This window comes from Parambassis ranga, chromosome 2 (assembly GCF_900634625.1).
Source record: "Parambassis ranga chromosome 2, fParRan2.1, whole genome shotgun sequence".
Taxonomy (NCBI): domain Eukaryota; kingdom Metazoa; phylum Chordata; class Actinopteri; family Ambassidae; genus Parambassis; species Parambassis ranga.
Window position 1 is genome coordinate 3640803 of NC_041023.1, and position 24872 is coordinate 3665674.

The 24872-nt window shown below is 41.7% G+C and overlaps 1 protein-coding gene across 1 annotated transcript; it reads right to left on the reverse strand.

Moving 5' to 3' along the window:
• Nucleotides 1–8844: 8844 nt before the first annotated feature.
• LOC114431832 (acyl-coenzyme A thioesterase 1-like) lies at nt 8845–12926 on the reverse strand. The gene is made up of 8 exons (XM_028399486.1): nt 12857–12926; nt 11945–12146; nt 10398–10495; nt 10281–10363; nt 10069–10162; nt 9864–9944; nt 9411–9552; nt 8845–9091 (listed from the first exon to the last, which is right to left on the reverse strand). The coding sequence occupies exons 2-8, from the start codon at nt 12138–12140 to the stop codon at nt 8955–8957; spliced, it is 831 nt and encodes a 276-aa protein (XP_028255287.1). The 5' UTR covers nt 12141–12146; nt 12857–12926; the 3' UTR covers nt 8845–8954.
• Between the last annotated feature and the right edge of the window lie 11946 nt (nt 12927–24872).

Below are 24872 nucleotides of genomic sequence, written 5' to 3' on the forward strand. Positions count from 1 at the left end.
GAAGCCCACTGGCTGACAGTACATTAATTATAAAGCTTGAGGGAAAGCTGAGAGGATAGAGAAAAGGAGGGCATGGAGATAACATACATGATTCGAGCATTACACCACCAGTAATATGATGAATGTCACATGTTGATGAAATCGCGTAATAATACGATTAACAAGTCTACAAGCTAGGCCAGGTGGGCCTGAAGATGAATGTGTAGAGAAAAGATGACTGAGCGTGCCCATTAGCAGGAATTCATTGGTTATATGGCCTTGCGTGAAACAAAGCCCATTGGCTATGATAGCATTAGTTATATGGCCTGCATGAAAAGCACCCACTGCTGTGATAGCATAGCTAAATGGCCTTGCATGAACCGGAGCCACTGAGTTGCTGCTGAAGTAGTTGCACCTATTCTAAAGGAATGACCCTAATAATGATTAGGGGATAATGGGGATCTGAAGAGAGGTTGTATGAAGTGAGCATAGAACCAGTTCCTAGACAGAGGGAGATTCCTGTGATAACCGAGGGACTTAATTAAGGATCTAAAATGGGGCGAACCTGTAAATAACCGTTCATGGATTTAAAAGGACAGAAGGACGAATTAGTGCGGGCTATGACTCCTGAACATGCACCACTGCATTTAGGGTGTAACGGCAGCTGTAGTGGTTAGATGGAATACTAGTTCTGAGAAGGTGAGTTCTAGAAGGACTGAACGAATGGGAGGCCTACTCTAAGAAAGCCAAAAGCTAAGCGAAGAGAGATTCCAGGAGGGAATCAACAGAAGGAGAAATACACCTGATCTGGGTTGAAACCAATTAGTGGAGAATTGAAAGGGTTATAGCCCACGGAGATTCTAGAGGAGAGGGAGAAGCCTTCGAATGCCTTTAATAGTACATCTGCAGGTTTGAGAAATTACCTGAAATTGAATTGAATGTGAGCCGACGAGGTTCTGATGTGAGGTAGAATGAACCGCCAGGAGCACCCTTATCTGAACTAAATGCATTTGCGTTTCCAATGATGAACCCAAATGAAGCAAGCCCGGCTATGGGATAGATTGCATGCAGCACCGAAGAGACAGAATTGTGAGAATTTAAAGGCCGGCATCTAGCGAACCACTGGCCTTGGAGGAAAGAACCCCCCAAAATCCACAGATGGTCTCCATCTGTGAACAACTCGAGAGAATCAGATGAATGCACTACGTCATCATTAAAAGAACACCATGTTGCAGAGCTCTTAGCAGGTGAGACCAGATCCGCAGATCGCGCTGCAGCCTTGGTTCAAGGCAACATGGACATGGAAGATAGGAACTGCGGAGGAGCGTCCTGAGGGGAAATATGAAAGGTTGGCCCTACGCAGTGTTGGGGAGATAACGGATTACATGTACCGACATTATGTATTTAGACTACAAAATATGAGTAACTGTATACCGTTACAGTTACACTCTAAAGAGATGGTAATCACAATACTGTTACATTGATGAAATCAGTGGATTGCATGACGGTACTTTCCCGTGTTGCTGCAGCTGCGGGCGACAGAGAGGACAGAGCAGCCGGACTGATGGGGGTCAGAGTCTGAATCGCTGTGTGCTTAATGCTCCTCCGTCATGATGCCGGTTCACCGTTAGCGTCACTTTGATAAGTGAACTAGTTAGCCGTTAGCTGCTAGTTAACTCCGTCCAGACCTGATGCTGATTAACATTTAAGTATGAACGTGTGGTTGCAGTCAGCTGGTTTTATACATGGGTCTGTTTGATGTACGTATTCAAACATTGATTCTGTGTGTAAAATGACTTTTGGTTGCATTGTTTAAAAAATATTAGTCTGTCATTACGTTCCGTTTCTGTTTCTCTAAATCGAACATTGATGGAACAATCTGGACGTTTTCTATTGAATGTTTTATCGTGTCCTTTGTAGTAAGCAGGGACTGATGGCTGCGTTCAATCACTTAAAATGCAATTCAATGTGTGAGTAATCCAAGTATTCAGAATATGTTACTCAGACTGAGAAATGTAACGGAATACATTGCAAATTATGTTTTAGGGCATGTAATCTGTATTCAGTAACTGAATACATTATTATACATTTTTTTAAACTAATATTTATTTTAATAATTAATAATATATGACCGTTTGACCTGTCAAACCATATGAATTTAAACGTAGCAAAATACGCATTAACGACGGCTTAGCGAACTCGCTTGTCTAATACCAGTGTTAATTTTGGCAGCAATTTCGGATTTAGTTTTTATTTTAGTCTTGTGACTAAAATGTCATTTGATTTTAGTCACATTTTAGTCATCAACATTTTTAAAGTTTTAGTCTAGTTTTAGTCGACTAAATATCAAATAATTTTAGTCGACTAAATCTGCCGTGGATTTAGTCGACTAAAATTCTATGATATATATTTTTCATGAAATATTTAAGGTTTGATTGTGCAATAAAAACAGGCACAGCTTTAACTTGTGTTATTTGAAACAAACATCTCTTTATTTAATTGCTATTACCTTTTCACAAAAGCAGCAGTGAACAGTGAGCTGCTCTCCCTGAATACACTGTTCAGTCATGACCTTCTTCATGAATACTCCATAACTACAGCAAAACACTTCAGTGACAACTTAGAAACAGGTCGCATGCTGTAAAACCATCAGCAGCGGGGTCTTCATTTATAGATTTTGTCACGTGTATCTTTGAACGGAAGTTAAGATCACTCGTCTGCAAATGTCGCTTCAGGTTTATTGTTTTTACCGCTGATAGTCGCTCCGCACGGTTTGTAAACCGTCTTGATTGTCTTGAAATTAAACGTGTCTGTGTGTCTGTTCTCCTGTTTTGTGTGACCATGTATGAGGACGCCTTCTTCCAGCATCGCGGCGCAACGTCCTTACACAGAGAGATCACTTCTGATTGGCTCTCTGCCGCCGTCTCCTGATTCGTCCCTCCCTTTCCACAAACAAAATTTGCTCTGATTGGATCTCGTCTCCATCAATAATTTCGTCTCGTTTTTATTCGTTGACGAAAGTGTCAATCCATTTCGTCTTCGTTTTTGGCACCGTGCGTTAGTTTTTATTTAGTTATCGTCTCGTTTTTATCAGCAAAAAAAGGTCGTTAACGAAAACTATGACGAAAATGATTCGTCAACAAAATTAACACTGTCTAATACATGAATAGTGGATCGACTCGCGTTATAAATTACGCACGTCAGGTAGTAAGCTCCATGCAGCGCAATCGAAGATGACTAAACAGGGATTCTGAGGAGGAAATCATCCAGCATGTGAGCATAGAGGGAACTCTAGCTTCTTTAGCAGGATCTGGCATAAGGCTTTGACGCGAGATTGAAGATGCAGGTACTAATGCAAATGAGACGAACGGTTAATGCCGAAAAGATTCCAATGCAACAGGTGAATGGAGGAATCTAAATGGATCAGAGAAGTCGGCTCCCAGGCCCATGAATAGATAAGTTTAAAGCGCTATCCGCTGGCATAAAGAGGGGACAAATGATCGGGCGTAATCAGACTAATTGCTGAAATGGGCCGGAGCAAGGAGCGGACAGATCGAATAATGCCATTCTGCAGGAGTATTGCGTGTGGCTATGCCGATGGGGCTTGTACGAGAAGACGAGAGCGGAGGGGATTTATATACGGTAGCCCCTCTAGTTCTTTCTGCTAAGAGACTATTGAGTTTTCATATCGTGCCGATTAGATTTTTTTTTTTTTTTAATTTATACCTGTGAAACTGAGAGGAAATAAAACAGACATGAACCAGAGAGTTGACAAACGCGAAATGAGGATTTGAAAACCGTACTGCGCACTGACCTGAGGTGCGTATCCTTGTAGGCGCTACAGATGAGGAGAGGTAATAGCCATTCAAAATATAACGGCCTTGTATATCCGTGGCAGATTGAGAAAAGGTTAAATGCTGAATGCCATGGCGGTAGGCTGAAGCACAGAGGGACATGGAGCAGTGAGCCCGCGAGCGCCACATGAATTGCCGAGATCATTTGGGGCCCCGGCGAACATGGCCAAATTCGGAGTCCAGTCCACAGACCAGGCCAAGCTAGTAGCCGAATAGTGAGAATAAGGGCTGCTTACTGGAAGTGATATTAGAATATCATATATATGTTTTCCGGCTATTTAAGATGGGGGTCTCCAGTAAAGAGCTAGATAGTCCATTCTTGGCGTCTCTCCGGGAAAACTGAGCACATACATCCTGAAAGACGCTGAAAGACTAGAAACTGCCCGATGGATCAGATCGCTGACAGCCGGGGATCTGCAGATGAGGACGGCTGAGAATTTTGCTAGATGCCACAGATTTATGACGCTGAGGAGATTGCGGGATGAGGTTTACTAAAATATTGTCCCTGCCTGCAGAATTAATGTCATATGTTAGCGCATTGCGGAATGAAGGGCCTACCTATAGGAGGGGCAGGCCGAGCAGACGCCAGAGTGTAGCAGTGGAAGATGGTGGAGGAGAACGGGAGAACAGCGGCTGAGATCGAGTGGCTGGATCGGTAGGGACCGCAGGAGCAGGAGATGTGGACTCTACGACTGCCTTCAGGTGGGGGTCGACTGATTGAAGAAACAAAGACTGGCACTGAAGTGTTTGATTGAGCGTGTCGAGGGAATAAGTGGAGTAGCGGCAGTGGGAGAGTAAGCGTTCCTTCGTTTAGCCCTGGGAGCAGAGGAGGCTGACTTCTCGCTCCTTTTACCGGCCGCGGGAGCCGCTGCGGGCGCGGGTGCAGGGGAGACGGAATTTGGACCTGATGTTGGATTAAGTGAGTTCAGGAGGAGGAATAATGCCAGTTGATTGCAGCGTAGAGCAGCACAGAATCGTTGCCGGGTTTGATTAGAAGACAGCTGGAGAAGAGACGAAGACTTTTAAATTTCGTGCTAGGCTGTGATTGGTCAGTGTGTTGCTGCAGAGATTCGCAGTACCCAGAGTTCCACTATTACTATTGTAAATACTTCTTCTTATTATTATTCTCCATCTTCCGGACAAAATTTCGCTGCGTAACTAGTCCCACAGCTTTTGCGCCAGCAACCTCAAAACTTTCACAGAACGTCCGGCCATATCGGGAATGGTGTGCTATGACTTTTCTTTCCGTTCCGATGTACGGTTTTTGCGTAAATCGCAAAAAACCAGTGGGCGAACGACATAGACGGTGAATGGGGAGAGAGAAAAAAAGGCAAAAATTACAAAACCAGGGTCTCTTTGTGGCCCTCAGCCATACTGTCACCTACAGACATGATTTAAACGGGTCAGCAGCAGTAGACCTACATTTTCCTAAATACATGTGTGTTTCAATTTTGTTTAGTTTAGGAGCTATGGCAGTTTACGTTTTGTCGAAATTTTAAACGCCTTTTTCTCTCTCTCCAGTGTGGGATGATGTCACACACTCTAGCTTTCCCTCCTTTTTCCAAAACAGAAAAAAAGGCAAACTACTTCCATGGCTGTGTCCCAATTCAGGGTCTGCATCCTTCGGAGGACGCAGCCTACGTGGTCTCAGGAGGCAGTGTCCTCCTGAGGATCCTCCGGAGGATCCTCAACCGTTGGTAAATGGGACGGTCTGGCCTTCAAAGCACTTCCTGATTGTGGCGCGACGTCATAAATTTTGCCCCGGGAAAAACAAAAGCAGCGACAGCGACACAACACGGACTACACAACAAACGGGACAACAGTGTGGATTTAGAAATTTGGAATTTTTTAATATATTTATTTGTTGTTGGAGGAAGAGGAGAGGCGGCTCCAGCGGCAGCAAAACCGGTGACGGCTCATTTTCTTCAGGCTGGGAGAGCGCAGTGGGGAGGTAACGGTACGCTGCTGTTTAACCCATATTATATAGCAGTTACTGAGCAAACGCTAGCCATATAACCAGTAGATTCACAAATATGATTAAATGTAATTTATGTTGTGTTCAGTGCGGAAATTGGACCCAAATGCAGACCAAAGTAGCGTTTAAACAAAGGTGAGCTTTAATGAAGCCAAAAACACAGTCCAGGGTACAAGAAAGACCAAACTAAACTACGACTGATCAACTAAAAATACAAGCAATACAACAAACCTGGGGAGAAGAAGTTCATGGCACGGGGAGTGACAAACACAATGATCTGACGAAGACAAAGGGAAGCACAAGGCTTAAATAAGGAGGGTGAAACACAGGTGAACACAATCAGGGGGGAGCTAATAATCAGGGCGGAGGAACAGAAGGAGAGAGGGAAGGACTGAGGAAGAGCAGAGAAGGAGGAGGGTGGAACAGAAGGAGAGAGGGAAGGACTGAGGAAGAGCAGAGAAAGAGGAACCAAATCTCAAAAATACTAATAAATAACAAAAGGGATAAACAATATGAATACAAAACCAGGAACAAACACAGGATCATAACAAATTTATATTTTATTCAATTGTACGACTTGATACAGGGTCTGTTTGTAATTTTAATACTTTAAATTAAATAGCTAAATGTGTAAGAACCCTGCAAATAACCCTGAAACCACTGCTTTAATGTGTCATTAAGCACCAGGTCTGTCACTACACCAGAGAATTACTGCTGGGTGGAGGAGAGTGGGGCTCCCTGGCAGAACCAGCTGTCTGTCCTGGAGGAGGTGTACTGACCAGCTATATTTTATAGCTTTTCATATTTTAAGCTGCTTTGGAAGCCGCTCTGTGGAAGTTATTATTTTTATTTTTGCCCTTTTTAAAAACATCTTTAGTAACATGGCAGCTGCTGATCGTCAGCTCTGCAAACCCTGATGGACGATGTGGTGGACAGAGGAGACAGGCACCCCCCTCCCCCAGATGATGTCCCACTCACAGCCAGAGGACTCCAAGGTCTTCACCGTGGCATCATCCAGTCCAGCAGCACCAAGGACTCCTGCTCAGCCAAACATTTACATATATGTTCTTTATGAATAATATTTTCTGCTGATATTTATAAATAATAAATTGTACATTTTCATAATGCTCACTGGTAAATAGTTAGACATGTTCAAACTGTGTCTTTGTAAATATTGTACATAACAGAACAATAAATGATTTACCGTTGTCACTGAGAAGTTGTTCAAAAGTTTACTTAAATTATAAATAGGCAATGAAACACATAATGTAACAAGGTTAGAAGAGTTTAAGAACACAGAGACAAGAACAATTTAATATACAGTTTAATAAGTGAACATTTAAATAACACAGAACATAAATAATCACTGCTGTCCACCATCCTCTTAATGAGCTGAAGTCTGTCCGTTCTTTCTCTCCCTCTCTCTCTCCCTCCCTCCCTCCCTCTCTCCCTCTCTCTCCAGCCTCATCTCCTCCGTTATCAATTGTCAGGTTTCATCTGTTTCCCTCTGCTCCTCCTACAACAAAATGACAACAGGCAGAATGACCGTTTGATATAATAACGATAATATTGCTCCTCAAGTGAAATATACTTTATACTATACTACAGTAAACAGTCAAGAAACAACATTCAATCAAAACGTTTAGTTTACAGCGCCTCGTATCAACAGGACGTCATGTTTGTAAATATAAAACATTTTTTTAATGCCGCTGTCACTAGCATTTTAAAAATCCCTCGAATTACTGCCCTTTACCATTTAAAAGCGAATTCGGCACTCCTGCTGGTGCCGTTCGCTTGGTCCTTCATTTTACTGTTGAAAAAAAATAGGCCCACAAATCATCTTGGGATATGTAAGGCCACGAAGGATGGTAGCGATGCTTCAGTCTGCTGATGTGTGGCTCTGATGAGACTTTCAGAAAAGTGTTAGAGTACTCTGGCATTTTATTAAGGTGATGATGTCACAGATGTCACGATACAAAGGATGGATTTACTGTAAATTACTTGGTCAACATGAAATAATTTTTTTAGTCATAAATTCTCACTATTTTGACAACACAACCTCTAACATAAAGAGAACATCTCACATAGGATTTCGCCACCATAGAAAGTTTTTTTTTTTTTTTTTAATTTGATTAATAAATTGATTTTCATTTGAGTAATGCCATGGTTCAGCAGTGGAAAGTGGCACCAATAAACAGCTTCAGACTTTATGTGACTACAAAGATGATGTTATAAGAAATGCATTTTTTTCTCCAATGAACAAAGACCACAGACTGGAGACTGCAGCGGGCCGGGTTGTAGCACAGTGAGGGGTCATCAGGCAGCCTGTAAGAGTCAGAGCTAACAGCTATCTACTACACCAGACACCAGGAGCACAGTGTCGAGTGGTGCTGAAGATGAAGGGACGCCTGCACAGGTAGTCATTTTAGTTTGACAGGTATTGTTAGTGTCCACAGAGGCCCCAGACTTATCATGGCACTGTTGAGGTCTAAAGCTACAGTGTGAGGTTCAGGCCTCCAGAGTGAGCAAACATTTCATATTCATAACTGTGATTTTTAAAGGGAGGGAATGATGGATGAGCAACAATAAGCTGCAACAGCCCCGAGTACTGTATAAAAGGGCAATGGTTAAAAACAACAGGTCACATAGAAATGTCCCTCAGAAACAGAATCACCAACATTACATTCATGTGGAAGGCACTTTTGTCCAGTTCATAAAGTCAGAATCAGAATCAGAATTACTTTATTTATCCCTGAGGGGAAATTCTTTAAAGTGTATTATTACATAGATGTCGCTCCACAGGTTCAAAATAATACAGGTTTAACAGGTAGCTTTGCATATGGGGGGAATCTGCTGCATCTCCTTTGTGCTAGTAGCCAGTGAGCCCCCCTGGTTGAGATCCACTAATATAAAGAACAGCCACAACAAAAACATCAGACACTTCTGCATCATTAACTATGTGTGGTAATAGAATGGCTGGAAGTGAAGCTGCAGATTTGGAATCACGATTTAAAAACTCTGATCAAAACTTTCATGATATTAAACCCACAGTGTCACAGGGTCACATGACCTTTAAGAGCTTGGACAGCTGTGGACGTGCTGCCACTGTGAGACACCTGACAAACGATCACTAGCTGTCACCTCAGTTACAGGTGTGAAATCGATCTTGCACCAGGGTCTGCGCCACCATACAAATTCTCCCTTAGGAAGGCCAGCATCTTCTTCCAGGAGTCCTCCTGAGCATGAGAGTGCTCCACCGTCTGCCCGCCCCACAGAGCCATTGCTGCAAACACACAACACACCGCCGTCACAATTCAGGCATCTGATTCTGAGCAGATTAGCTGTGAAGCCGGGCTGTTGGATGAAGCCCATGCTGAAGTGTCAGAAGCTGCAACTCCCCCCTGTGACCTCTGGGGGCTGCCTCCAAGAATGAGTCAATACCCATTTTTCAACGTACACACACTACACGGGGCGACCCCCTTTAAATGACAAGTGCCGACTGATTTTTTTTTTTAACTTGACAACTTGTTCATATTGTTATACAGTCTATGATGACACCTCACATGGAGTCTCAGCAGCTTCCCATCTGAAGCTAAACTTACAGGGAGAAGCTGAGCGGACTGGGTGGAAGGTGCTGGCTCGGGAGTGGGGCATGTATGGTGGTTCGATCAGGTGACCAGTGTTTGGGTACGACAGGACGGTGAGCAGGTGGCTGTTTCCCGCTCGCTCCATCATCTCCTTCATCTGTTCAGAGGGATGAGTGTGGAGTGTCATCATATTATGTTCAGCCCCTAGACTTCTGTATGTACAGAAATATGGTGGCAGCACTGCAAAGTGATCATTTGTACAAACAATTATGTCTAAAATCCTAAATTACTGATTGATATGACATTAAAAGTTGTCCAAAAAATCTAAAAGAAAATCAATCAGGACAGCAGTTACCAGCCATATTTATACATTTTTATTATCTGGGTATCATTAAATTAAATGCTACTTCCTAGTGTGCGTATAAACAGGATGGGCAACCCAACAAACATAAGGACGTTATTACTCACGTCCTGTGCAGACTCATAGGAGGGCCAGTTCTGGTCATCCTCACCTACAATCAGCAGCAGAGGACACTGGAGTTGTCCCACCTGCTCAGAGAGACAGAAAACAGCAGCTTTTCACCTGTCTGCACCCGCTGCAGCTTCAAATATCCATTCACCATCCCCTCAGATAAAGATTCATCCGTCTTTGTTTACTGCAGGCGGGACTCACATCCACTTTGAGTGACCGGTCGGTGGGGATGGGCAGCGGCAGATCTCGAAAGATCACCTCCTCCTCCTTACTGAAGCGAATCTTATCAGCATTTCTGATTATAAAATAAATGATATGAATACATACCACCTTTATCACTTCCAATTCAGAAGAAGCAGGTGAATGACTGATCATTTCCTGAGGCACCAAACTGAAAGTACAACTTAACTTACTTTTTAAAGTAACCGATAAGTTCTTCCAGAAATCCATCAATCGGCTGAACGTGAGTCCCATTAATACACACAGCACACCTGAGCTGGGAGACACACACATACACAGAAACTAATATTTAGCCCAGGTTTGCTGCCTGGAACTGGTCTGAGGCTCCACAGTAAACCCATTGGTTCAGTCTCAGAATAAGTCCCACCCAAACTGGGATCCTCTGAGACTGTGAGGACACAACATGGTTCACATATTTCAAGGAGTCGTTCATCAGGGTTTACACAGGTTAAATCTACACCTGCATGCTTATCTAATGACAGTTTGTAAAGCTACAAGAAGCATTTTGAATGTATTCAGTTAAATCTTAATTATCTTCATTAGTTCTGAGTGATAAGACAAATAAACATTTTTACTAGAACCCTGCCTGGACCTTGCCCACCTCAACTCCATACATTACAGGCCAGTAGAATGAGTTTGCTCATACAGATACCTGGACTTTATATTGGAGGAAGACCTGTCTTTTAAAGATTTTAGTTGTGCCTAGTTAGTTCCATACTTTAGATTCTGTGTCATTCAAGGAATGGATTACACAAACAGCTGAAACTGAAGGTTTTTATTTCACTATATGAACTCAACACTGGCCTCAGTCCATATGTCAGCCTGTTCCTGTGTTGTAAAATAAAAATTTCTATCAGATAATGTGATATAACCACATAAATACATTGTTAACATAAGTTATATTATTAGATTTATGGAACTACTAAAGGCACGACAAGGCAGCTAACTCATAAATAAAACAGCTTTTGGTAATATTATCCTTAATTGTTGATTTCAACACTTTTCCAGAGTTTATATGGCTCCACACTGGAGCCATAAATTAAAACTTTCAAAAGAGTTAAATGGGGGAAGAACAGAGTTCTTTAACTCCCACAGTGGAGTTATATTAACACCTAGGAATTTGACAAACAGCACTGGCCAGAGTTACAGTTTTTACTATTTGGGTACACTGTAAAAATTAATACACTGACTTGAGCATAACTTAAACCCACCACAAATACATAAAAGTCATTTGTTCAAGCACTACTGTATTTCCCCACACAAGATCAGTCGACGGAGTTTTACAATCTTAACTCTTGCACACCCGACCTGCAAAACCATTCTCTCTCCAGTTATCAGGGACAGGGATTTGGTTTTTGTCTGCAAATTCAAATGCTGCTTCTTTGGAATAAGGCCATGGAACTGGTCTGCAAATTTTTTGATGTGGCCTGCACGCTCTTGTTCCATGTGCACTGTAAAGAGTGCTCTGCTGTGCTGTTCCACTGTACCCTACTGTTTTGGAAAAGACATCCTGTTCTAGCTGATCAGGCTAATCTTTATCTAAACCATCAGCATGGTTTAATACACTAGTTAACCATCAACATATGATACATGTTTTTAGACCTGGATAAACTTGCTTTCAGCAAAATGCCTTTATACTTGATGTGTACAAAATTTACTTTGACAAACAAAAATGTGTTTTTTTGTGTGAAAAAAACCATACTTAACACACAACCATGGATGGAATGAATGGTGATTATAGAATTTATGGTCACATGACTCTAAATGTGTACCATTGCCTAAATACAGGTGGTGGGTACATTTACCCACTGGTTCAATTTACCCCCCTCTCCCCTACCATTTACAGTCCCAGTAGCGTCGGCTGTGTAATGACCAAACGCCTCCCAGCTGTGTCCGTCTTCACACTGGTGGTGGGTGTGGATGGTCAGCTGGAAACCAGGGAAGGCATTCTGGACCAGGACAACAAACTTCTCATCCACGAGTCCCCTGGACGGCTGGACCGACAGCTTAACACAACACTGCTTCCTGTCCATCCTGGACTGAGACACCAGACACAAGACAAAACCTTCAACATGTTTTAGCTTTGCTCTGTTTTTAGCCTCCTTTGATGTCTCCTTGTACTGTACTAAAACCTAAAATGCCTCCATCTCTATTTAATACATTATATTTCATCAATATATAAGTTTACAAGTTTACCTACATAAAGATTTGTTAGGTACACCTGTTCAGCTGCTCCTTCGAATCTAACCCGTCAATCAGATGGGAGAAACTCATAGCATTAAGTCCTGTAGGCATGGTGAAGACGACCTACTAAAGCTCACAGTCAGCATTAGAATTAAGAACTTGAATTAACAGTGTACCTTCTCTGTGGGCAGCAGGAGAACACAACATGTCGCGAAGCTCAAATTTAACTTTACAGTGTCTTTTGAGTAAAAGTAGCATTAAAAAGCTAAAAGGTGTGGGACCTAAAATAGAACCTTGGGGTACACCACCTGGTGGAACAGAACATTCAGGCAACTGACAAATCAGCAGCTGTGTGATGCTAACGTGTTCGTATGAAGCAAAAATTAAGCAAATCTTTGTAATAACATAAATAAGACTGAAGTAAACGTGCTTTAAAAATGTGTCACTATTGTTTCAGAATCAAACACATAAGGATCTCATCTTAAAACCTTTCGATGTTTCTCAACACTCATTATACTAATAAAAAATACATCATCTCTATAATATGTGACGGCTGGGTACCTACAGGTAAAACTGAGCTGCTCGTTGTCTTTGAATGTGCTGTTTCCTCTTGGAAGATGTTGTTGTGCCCCACATCAGAGTCTGGAAAGACACACCGGTGACTATAAAACATTTTCCACTTTGCTCCACTCACAGACTCCTCCTCCACCTCCCCCTCACGTGGAGCACCACTTCCCACCTGCAGACATGTGCTCCACCAGGAGACAAGATGATTCTTCTATTATTTTTTTTATTTACTAAATTAAATTTTATATTTTTTGTACAGATTGTTATATTCTTTGATATGCACTGTCATTTTGGTCCTCTGAGAGTAATTTTTCCGTTTATTTTGGCCATAACATTGTCAATATGTGAGCAAATTGAATCATTTTTGCTCAACAAGCTTACAGTTTTTTCTGATTGCTTAAACACTAACAATGATTCTTATAGCACAATTTCTAAAACTATTAATAGTTATAGCAAAATCACTCACTGAGTTTGCAAAACTAAAAGCAAAAAAACTGCTTTACACTCAATTTGCAGTTTTGTAACACACAATTTGCAATTGTATAAATATAATCCACTTGACAGCACTCTTTTTGCTGAACTGTAAACACAACTCACTGCTTTACACACAACTTCCAAATGATCAACACACTCCTAGTAAAACTACACACATTTATGGCTGGTATTTACACTATTTTGCCAACTGTCTGGCTACACTGTCACATGTGAGAACTGTTTTACATCATTAGTTCACTTTGCAATCAGCATGAGATCTGTAAATAAGCCACAGGTAAGCTTCAGTGTGGAGAACAATGGAGGGAGAAGGAGACTGAGAAGAGTGAGAATTAGAGGAGGATGAGGACATGAGGAAGCAGGAGGAAGAGGAGGAGGACGAAGACTAGGAGGTGAATTTAGAGGAAGAGGACGAGGAGGTGAAGAGGAAGGAGGAAGGGTAAGAAGAAATAGAATTACTGATGTCATCGGAGCTACAATAGTGGATCATGTGATCAACCATGGAATGACCCTACGGCCATACCACCCTGAACACGCCCGATTACGGAAGTGACAGAGAGAGAGTGGCAGAGAGCGCGAGCTTTGAGCAGACGGAGACAGACGGAGACAGACAGAGTTCCTTTTTTGGTTTTTGGCCTTATTCGTTTTGATTGCTTTATTACTTTTATAGTGTGTTTTGTCGCTCCCCACGGTCCTAGGACTGTCGGGGAGTAGTTTTTTGTTTGGTGTTTTTGGTTCTTTTTTGGCAATCCCTTTTCTTTTCACTGGAAAAATCAGCAGGATGGATAATCCCGGCGACAGGCCCAGGAACGGACAAACGACCACGGCTCAGCAAAATGGACAAAACCCGGAGACAAACATGAGTCGAAAAGAAGGAAAACCGAGAGGATCTGAGGATGGTAAGAACACATCACACACTGAAGGAGGGATGGTCAGGAGGGGGGCAGACGATCAGCAAAACAAGAGGTCGGAGTCAACCAGTAAGAAAACGAATGAGGTGAGCTATGAAAGAGAGCTAACAGTGTTGGTGGAGCTAAAGGGTGAGGAAGTGGTCTCACCAGTAGAGCTAATACGTTATATACGTCTAATGTGTGGTAACATCAACGCATACAGGAGCACAGGCCAAAGCAGGTACGAGGTGACGATGGGGAGTGCAGCAGGAAAAGGCAAACTGTTGGATGGATTTAAGATTGGGAACACATCAGTGCAGGGGAGGGAGATTTCAAATGATGAGTTGGTGGTTTCTTTCCTGGGCCTGCCGGCCTATGTGACAGATCAGGAGATTCTGGAGAAGTTAGAATCCTGGAAGGTGTCAGCAGTGTCCCCAATAAAGCGGCGTATGTGGCCGGGGACCAGGGTGGTGGATGGTACAAGATTTACAAGTGAAATTTACAGTTTTTTCTGATTGCTTAAGCACATTTCTGTAACTATTGGCTATTTGTGCAAAACTCTACACACAAATAAAAAAACCTTACACCAAATCAGCAAAACATTGTAGATCTCTTGCAAAAGCCAATACATCTTGCTTAACTCTTCAAACCTTTGTAAAAATGGTATTTTTGTACCAAACAGTTAACACAAACCATCATATTACTAAGCACACAATGTGCCAACTACACACTGATGGTATTAACTGAAAACACATCTGGCTTTTGCTTTCTCTGTGCACAAGGTCTGTCCATGTGAGGTCAAACTTTTGTCATAAATAGTTCTATAGAAACACAGGGATTCAAATTTCAAGTATGAATGTTTATTCACACACATCAAAACAAACACAAGAAAACATACAATTTCACTGAAAGAGAGAGAAAATCAGTCTCATTGTCTCTCTGGGTCCGGCCACAGAATTTCATCAACGTCGCATGCAATGTCTTCTAGTCCAAGGCACTGGGGAACATGTCTCCTGGAGTGCCGTATCCAGGCCTGACATGATGCCTGGTCCATATCCTCGCATGCCTCCTTCCAGATGCTGGATGTCTAGTAATTCTGTGGAGTAACAGTTTCAGTTTTACATGTACAGTATTGTTGTTTTTCTCATTAGAGTATGGTACACCTACAAAACTTAGAGTGAAGGAACTGTACTAACCCATTCTCATCAATATGCCTCAATAAGCCTCATGATGCTTGCTACAGTGTAGCGGCTCAGGCTGAACCCGTTCAGGGTCATTCCATAGTTGATCACATGATCCACTATTGTAGCTCCGATGACATCAGTAATTCTATTTCTTCTTACCCTTCCTCCTTCCTCACCTCCTCGTCCTCTTCCTCCTGCTTCCTCATGTCCTCATCCTCCTCTAATTCTCACTCTTCTCAGTCTCCTTCTCCCTCCATTGTTCTCCACACTGAAGCTTACCTGTGGCTTATTTACAGAGCTCATGCTGATTGCAAAGTGAACTAATGATGTAAAACAGTTCTCGCATGTGACAGTGTAGCCAGACAGTTGGCAAAATAGTGTAAATACCAGCCATACATGTGTGTAGTTTTACTAGGAGTGTGTTGATCATTTGGAAGTTGTGTGTAAAGCAGTGAGTTGTGTTTACAGTTCAGCAAAAAGAGTGCTGTGAAGTGGATTATATTTATACAATTGCAAATTGTGTGTTACAAAAGTGCAAATTGAGTGTAAAGCAGTTTTTTTGCTTTTAGTTTTGCAAACTCAGTGAGTGATTTTGTTAAAACTATTAATAGTTTTAGAAATTGTGCTATAAGAATCATTGTTAGTGTTTAAGCAATCAGAAAAAACTGTAAGCAATCAGAAAAAACTGTAATGTCTTTTCACATAAGGCACTTCCTCATGTTACTCAGACTTTTCCTAGTAGCTCATCTACAGGGAAATGAAACAGCGCCATCTCAAGTCCAACAGGAGTAGTAAGAGTAAAATAAAAATAAAACAGGTTAGAAATTCTAAACGTTAATAAACATTCAAGTAAAATCCAGGCAAGTGAAGACTGATAGTCATATATAATACAACTAAAACTGTGTGCAGTAAAATCTTGTCTACTATAAATCCAATATGGGTATAATTACAAGACAGTGCGTTAGATTGTCTGATCTCAGAGGGAGGAGTTGTACAGTTTGATGGCCACAGAAAGGAATGACCTCCAGTGGCACTCAGTGGTGCATTTAGGAGGGATCAGTCTGGCTACTGAAAGTACTCCTGTTCCTCAGCAGCACGTGGTGCAGGAGTACTTTCAGTGCCAGACTGATCCCTCCTAAATGCAAATATATATAATAATGTTACCTCCATTAAAGTGCTGATGCTTAATGACATCCTGTCTATTTACCTGCAAACAATATATATCTTAAAGAGGAGTCTTCACAGTGCAAAATGTTTGAGTTTGGCTCACGTCCTATGAAGTGGCCGTTTCACCACAACCGGCCACGTAGTAAGCGTAGGTGAGACTTTCTGATGCGTGTCCAGCTGAAGTGACTACAAAGTCCTGCAGGTCCGAGAACAACGTTTATTTTAATTCAACATTCCAGAGAATGAACCCAATCCACTATTGGGTTTATGTGATGCAGACAGGAGGAAGGCCACTGTCGTCACCTCCAGCGTCTCTCACCCACCCTCCTTCCTCACCAGCTTTTTGACCAATCTGTCTGGCAGGACTGACAGGTAACTGCAGCGGCACCACAGGGGTAATGGTTGCATCTTCATCCCCCTCAGTGGTGCAGACAGGAGCGGGGCCACTTTTTTCCCTGCCGTCACCTCCAGCCTTTCTCACCCACTCTCCTTCCTCACCAGCTTTTTGACCAATCTGTCTGGCAGGACTGACAGGTAACTGCAGCGGCACCACAGGGGTAATGGTTGCATCTTCATCCTCCTCAGTGGTGCAGACAGGAGCGGGGCCACGAATACGCGCAGACTTGGCTCTTAAACGTGTTTTGAGCGCGTCTTCCTTTGACTGAAATATCAAGCATGTGAGAGAGAAGACATTAGAAGAAGGTGGTTAGTACACACACACACACACACACACACACACACACACACACACACACACACACACTACCTTGCGTCTCTCATCAGCGAGCCTCATCTTCTCATCAATCTGTTCTCTGGTGCGGGGAGCTTTTTTGCCCCTCAGAGACTTAAGTCTGGCAGGGTACCTTCGCCGGAACCCTTCACTGTCATCCAGCTGACACACACACACACAATGTTACATATTTTATCATAGCATTGATATTGTGAATGAAGCATGCTAACCAGGTGCCCACCATGATGCTGTAGGCCTCTCCTGCGCCACTGCCGGCCTCTCTTTGCCCTTCTATGATGATTCCCTGCTGCATCAGTTCCTCCAGGATCTCTCTGGCCTTTGGACGGTTCTGTTCTGTGCCATTTTGCAGCAGCTGACCTGGAGCAGCAGACAGAACATAAACACATTTTAAGACACATGTTTTCTCTCTCCAGCCTGTGTGGAGCACATCCTCACTGTGCTGTGTTTCTTTGTTCCCCTCACTTTCTGTGACGCTCACTGATGTTAGAGGAGGAAGGTTACTGGGCACTGTGTCGGGTAAGTTGGGGATCTCTGTGTTCTCCATCACCACCCCGCTGTCCGCAGTGCCCTTCGACACAGCAGAGTCCCTACGACCGCTGAGTTTACTTTTAGTTTCCTCCTGGCAGCACAAACACACACACACACACATTATCACAATTTGACAGCATCCTGAATCCCAGACGTGACGTTGTCATGGTGACATCATCATTGTGTTGACATATTGTCATGAATACAGTAACTCAGCAACAACAATGATACACTACAAAGAGATTGAAGTAAATTTTGCCAATTTTTGCTGGTGTAAATGTAGAACCAGAGAAAATCTGTCACGCTTTCATTTCAGAGGACAGGTATAATTTATATTTAACTAAATCTAACACTAAATTCATTTGTAGTTTTTTTAATTCAGGTTAGTCTCCAAACATTTTAAGGTTTATTATTATGTCAATGCCCGTTTTATTTATATATCACATTTATAAGGGCATTGCCCACCAAAGTGCTTAACATTAAAATACATGGAATAAACTCAAACTAATAAAATACATAAAAGAGACAAACTGCAGTAAAATACAATAAAACAAAGATACAATCATGAAGCATAAAATCCCCAAGAGCTGCCAATACTCAGGCAAAGGCCAAGATTATTAAGTATTAAATTGTTTAATTCAACTTATCCTTTTGTTAGTGACATGTTTTAAAACATAAATATTAGCACTATGATGTGATCATTTTAAGGGCCATTTATTCACATTTATGTTCCATCCTGTAATTTGATTGACTGATTTTATTGATAGTGTTGTATGAGTTAGCAGAAGTTTCTCACTTAGAGTTGCTAGTTTTGGTTAATAATGAATGAGAATCAGCAGCTAAATCATTGGTAGGATACAGTACGTAAATCTCTGTAACACGTCTCCACACACCGAGCCTACCTCCTGCACCTCCGCGGCTACCAGCGGCTCAACCGCCGTGTGCGTCGAGCTTAGGCATCCCATCTTCACCTCACAGCAGCGGTAAGAAGTGAGCCCATAAAAAGTCCTCAAACATGCAGTTTAATCAGATTTCTTTCCTCGTGTCTGTTAACCGTGCAGCCCAGCATTCCCTCACTACTCGGACTGTTGTTTGTCTCCATGGACCCGCCGCGTTGCTAAGGGCGCCGTTGCCACAATAAATCTGACCCCGGTTAAAGAGGCGACACCCAAAAGAAGCTCATGGTGTCACTGAGGGCGCCACATGTCACACTAGTGGTCACATTGGTCCACCTTATCAGAGAGCCCTGCTCCTCTGTGTCCTGTCCCCCAGTCACAAAAACTGCTTTCCAATTTTAGTGCATTAAAAAAACCCTCCTAGCAGTATGTAACCCATGGTCCAAATAGGCTAATAAATAATTAAAATCAATTAAATAGCATAAATAATATATATATATATATATATATATATATATATATATATATATATATATATATATATATATATATATATATATATATATATATATCACAAGTACAAATATATATATACAGTTAATAAATAACAATGAAAACATAGCAATGACTATTTAATAAATAACCCTGTTAACATATTCTAAAGCTCCCGTTTATTTTCTCACAGCTTTCATGTGAGTTGAAATTTAATGTTACTGTCCCTTTAAGACGCTGTCCCAGGCGCTGTGTGCGAGCTCCTGAAGACACGGATAGAAACAGACGCTGACCAACTGATACACGCAAAATTAAGTTTATCCAACATCTTGTACATTTATTTAACATATTTAGGCAACCCTCCAACATCAAAACAGTGATTTTGATGCGAGTGCTTGATGACGGTTTTGGCCAGGTTTTTTCCCTACCCCCGGGAGAGTTGAGGACAGCTCAGAGACAGACCAGACTCACTGGAACCTTCAGTTAGCCGCGAGACAGCGCACACCAACTGAAAGACGTTACGTGAGCATGATGGCGAGCCTACCCAAGGAAGGGATAACCTGCAAGGACTGAAACACCGCAAACGGACCACTGTCACGGTTTGACCAAGACAAACTGAACTGAACTGTGATATTTAACAGATCAAATTAGAAGGGGATCCCCAAATTGAAATTATTGTGTTGCAACACAATTATTTAGGAATTATTGAGGTGTGAATAGGTAAATGTATATGCGACATGGTTAAGGTATTTTATTTTTTCTATGTGTTTTCCTGCTAAAGGGTACCTGAATACTTACCTTTTGTGAAAAGATCACACTAAAACTAACCTAAATACTTACCTGTTCCCTAAAGAAAAGAGTTAACTCCAAGAAAAACAGAACAAACAAAGATAAATAGCTGAAAATTAGTTAAAGCAATTGTTCTAAATTAGCTATACAGAATATAAAAGACCGGTCTAAGAGAAACAGAAAGAACTAGAGCAAACCAGTATTTAAATCTTTTTAAACTCTATTTTAATAAGAAGGACCAAACGGGTTATTTTATACTGTTTATTGCTCATTTTGCACTGTAAATATTCATTGATATTTTTATTGATATTTTTGTACATATTTTATTGATCTATTTATTGATACTTTCATTACTCTATTTATTGATATTTTATTTCATTATCTATTCATCTGTTTATTAACCTGTTAAATATTTATTGTTGTTAAGTAAACTGCCGGCTTATATACAAATCTTCAAGTCTCTGTTCCTAATATTATTAATTACACCACTCCACGAACCTAGAACTGGTCCATCACTTGTTTTCAGCGACACAAGTGTTACAAGTAGGTGTCAAAGCTGCACCAGTGGCCTGTGCTAATGTAGGAGGGGGTGCAATCTGCAGATCTAAAACCAGACCTGCCAAATCATCAAATAATCGACTGAAGACAATCCGCCCAAAACTGCAGTGTAGTTCCTATAAACGGTGAGATCAGACTCTAGACTCTTGAATAAGGGTTACACATGAGAAGCAGCACAGCTGACAGTGGCAGTCCCCTGTAATGAGGGCTGCAGTGTCCTGGGGAGGTAGACAACTGATGCATGGCACTTCTGCTCCACCTTCAGGGTGCACCAAGTCCTTCCTCCATTACTTTTATAAGCTAAATATGTCCCAACACATCAGCACATCATACTGTGTAAATGCCTTCCATGTCTTGAAAATACATTAACAGTTAACTTTCTTATTTTGGTGGTGGATGGAGTCTTTGACAGGCAGAGGATACACACAGCTCATACTCCACCTGCAGCATTGACCAGGATCTACTCTTAATTATCATTGGTGTAAAGAAATAAAATAAATACCTGCACTCACACAGATAAAAAAAAAACTTTCATTTTTTTTGCCTCAATGATCAGCAAAATCCGAGGAGACAGGCTGCAGCTCCTTGTTCAGGTTCAAGCTCTGTTGTGTTTGCAAAACATTCAGCTCCAAGAGCAGGAAGTATTCATGGCAGTTATAGTACAGTTAAATATATGATTTTATCTGCTGTAAGAACCAAATCTTAATCAGGTACATTTAGAAAAGTATATATATTTTAAATTATTTACATGATCAGTCAGTGTGTTAGTTAGTTAGCATGTTAAGGCCCCCAAAAATGTGATCATCGAGTCGGAAAAAAAACAAAATGAAAAATAATAATCTCTAAGGTTTCAATAGGGCTCTTGCACCATTCGGTGCTCGGGCCCTAATTATAGTGCAAAGTCTCCTTATCGATACGTGTGTGGAGAGGAAAGCAAAAGATCAGCTGGCTCTGTGACTTTCTCGGGAGAAAACAAACAAAAAAACTCGACAAAAGTGATAATACTGAAGCAGCCTGGAGGTAGATGTCAGTTAAGAGGGCTGTGACATGGAGCGGATTGTCCCACGGATAGCATCAGGTGTTTCCAGCTCTTCTTGGTAACTCTGCTGTCTAACTAAATACGTTTGGGACCCATTCCTAAAAGCGCTGCCTCTAACCCCACCCAGTTTTTTTTAGTGCGTTTCATCTTCTGATCCAGCGGCCTCTCTTCTTGCGTTTTCCCCCCTTTTCGGATGTGGTCTTCACGACGGGGTCTAGGACGCCGATGCACATTCAAACTTTGTACTTAATAAATATTTCTCATTCAGTTCGCTGAGTCTCTCATGATTGAACTGTTACTGAGATCCATCCTGTCCAACAGACAGGCAGCAGCTCAGAGGACAGATGCTCCACAGACAGGTGCAGCTTCCTGACAGCTTCCACTTGTGTGTGTGTGTGGCTACAACCAACCTGAAGACATAGATGACATAGATAAATGGTCAAATATGCACTGTGTGTTCAATATAGGGAGAGGAACTTCTCCATTTTTCTGTTTTGTTCACGTACATTTCAGAGGGAAATACTGTTACTCTACCCAATATTTGTATAACTTTAAAGTTACTTTTAAGCGTAAGTTAAAACAAATATTAAAAGATCAGGTTACACTAGTGGGTCAGTCTCTGAGCAGTGTGTAATATGAGTTGTTATATCCCCTAAAATAGTAATCTTTCCCTCTTAATTTATCACATTTCATTCATATTCAGCATCCTTTTGTAGCACATATATCTTCACACACTGCCACTGTACACACTTACAGTTAAAGAAAAGCTGGAACTTTATTCATAAATAAGTTTTTAATGTCTTTTCACATAAGGCACTTCCTCATGTTACTCAGACTTTTCCTAGTAGCTCATCTACAGGGAAATGAAACAGCGCCATCTCAAGTCCAACAGGAGTAGTAAGAGTAAAATAAAAATAAAACAGGTTAGAAATTCTAAACGTTAATAAACATTCAAGTAAAATCCAGGCAAGTGAAGACTGATAGTCATATATAATACCACTAAAACTGTGTGCAGTAAAATCTTGTCTACTATAAATCCAATATGGGTATAATTACAAGACAGTGCGTTAGATTGTCTGATCTCAGAGGGAGGAGTTGTACAGTTTGATGGCCACAGAAAGGAATGACCTCCAGTGGCACTCAGTGGTGCATTTAGGAGGGATCAGTCTGGCTACTGAAAGTACTCCTGTTCCTCAGCAGCACGTGGTGCAGGAGTACTTTCAGTGCCAGACTGATCCCTCCTAAATGCAAATATATATAATAATGTTACCTCCATTAAAGTGCTGATGCTTAATGACATCCTGTCTATTTACCTGCAAACAATATATATCTTAAAGAGGAGTCTTCACAGTGCAAAATGTTTGAGTTTGGCTCACGTCCTATGAAGTGGCCGTTTCACCACAACCGGCCACGTAGTAAGCGTAGGTGAGACTTTCTGATGCGTGTCCAGCTGAAGTGACTACAAAGTCCTGCAGGTCCGAGAACAACGTTTATTTTAATTCAACATTCCAGAGAATGAACCCAATCCACTATTGGGTTTATGTGATGCAGACAGGAGGAAGGCCACTGTCGTCACCTCCAGCGTCTCTCACCCACCCTCCTTCCTCACCAGCTTTTTGACCAATCTGTCTGTCAGGACTGACAGGTAACTGCAGCGGCACCACAGGGGTAATGGTTGCATCTTCATCCTCCTCAGTGGTGCAGACAGGAGCGGGGCCACGAATACGCGCAGACTTGGCTCTTAAACGTGTTTTGAGCGCGTCTTCCTTTGACTGAAATATCAAGCATGTGAGAGAGAAGACATTAGAAGAAGGTGGTTAGTACACACACACACACACACACACACACACACACACACACACACACTACCTTGCGTCTCTCATCAGCGAGCCTCATCTTCTCATCAATCTGTTCTCTGGTGCGGGGAGCTTTTTTGCCCCTCAGAGACTTAAGTCTGGCAGGGTACCTTCGCCGGAACCCTTCACTGTCATCCAGCTGACACACACACACACAATGTTACATATTTTATCATAGCATTGATATTGTGAATGAAGCATGCTAACCAGGTGCCCACCATGATGCTGTAGGCCTGTCCTGCGCCACTGCCGGCCTCTCTTTGCCCTTCTATGATGATTCCCTGCTGCATCAGTTCCTCCAGGATCTCTCTGGCCTTTGGACGGTTCTGTTCTGTGCCATTTTGCAGCAGCTGACCTGGAGCAGCAGACAGAACATAAACACATTTTAAGACACATGTTTTCTCTCTCCAGCCTGTGTGGAGCACATCCTCACTGTGCTGTGTTTCTTTGTTCCCCTCACTTTCTGTGACGCTCACTGATGTTAGAGGAGGAAGGTTACTGGGCACTGTGTCGGGTAAGTTGGGGATCTCTGTGTTCTCCATCACCACCCCGCTGTCCGCAGTGCCCTTCGACACAGCAGAGTCCCTACGACCGCTGAGTTTACTTTTAGTTTCCTCCTGGCAGCACACACACACACACACACACACACACATTATCACAATTTGACAGCATCCTGAATCCCAGACGTGACGTTGTCATGGTGACATCATCATTGTGTTGACATATTGTCATGAATACAGTAACTCAGCAACAACAATGATACACTACAAAGAGATTGAAGTAAATTTTGCCAATTTTTGCTGGTGTAAATGTAGAACCAGAGAAAATCTGTCACGCTTTCATTTCAGAGGACAGGTATAATTTATATTTAACTAAATCTAACACTAAATTCATTTGTAGTTTTTTTAATTCAGGTTAGTCTGCAAACATTTTAAGGTTTATTATTATGTCAATGCCCGTTTTATTTATATATCACATTTATAAGGGCATTGCCCACCAAAGTGCTTAACATTAAAATACATGAAATAAACTCAAACTAATAAAATACATAAAAGAGACAAACTGCAGTAAAATACAATAAAACAAAGATACAATCATGAAGCATAAAATCCCCAAGAGCTGCCAATACTCAGGCAAAGGCCAAGATTATTAAGTATTAAATTGTTTAATTCAACTTATCCTTTTGTTAGTGACATGTTTTAAAACATAAATATTAGCACTATGATGTGATCATTTTAAGGGCCATTTATTCACATTTATGTTCCATCCTGTAATTTGATTGACTGATTTTATTGATAGTGTTGTATGAGTTAGCAGAAGTTTCTCACTTAGAGTTGCTAGTTTTGGTTAATAATGAATGAGAATCAGCAGC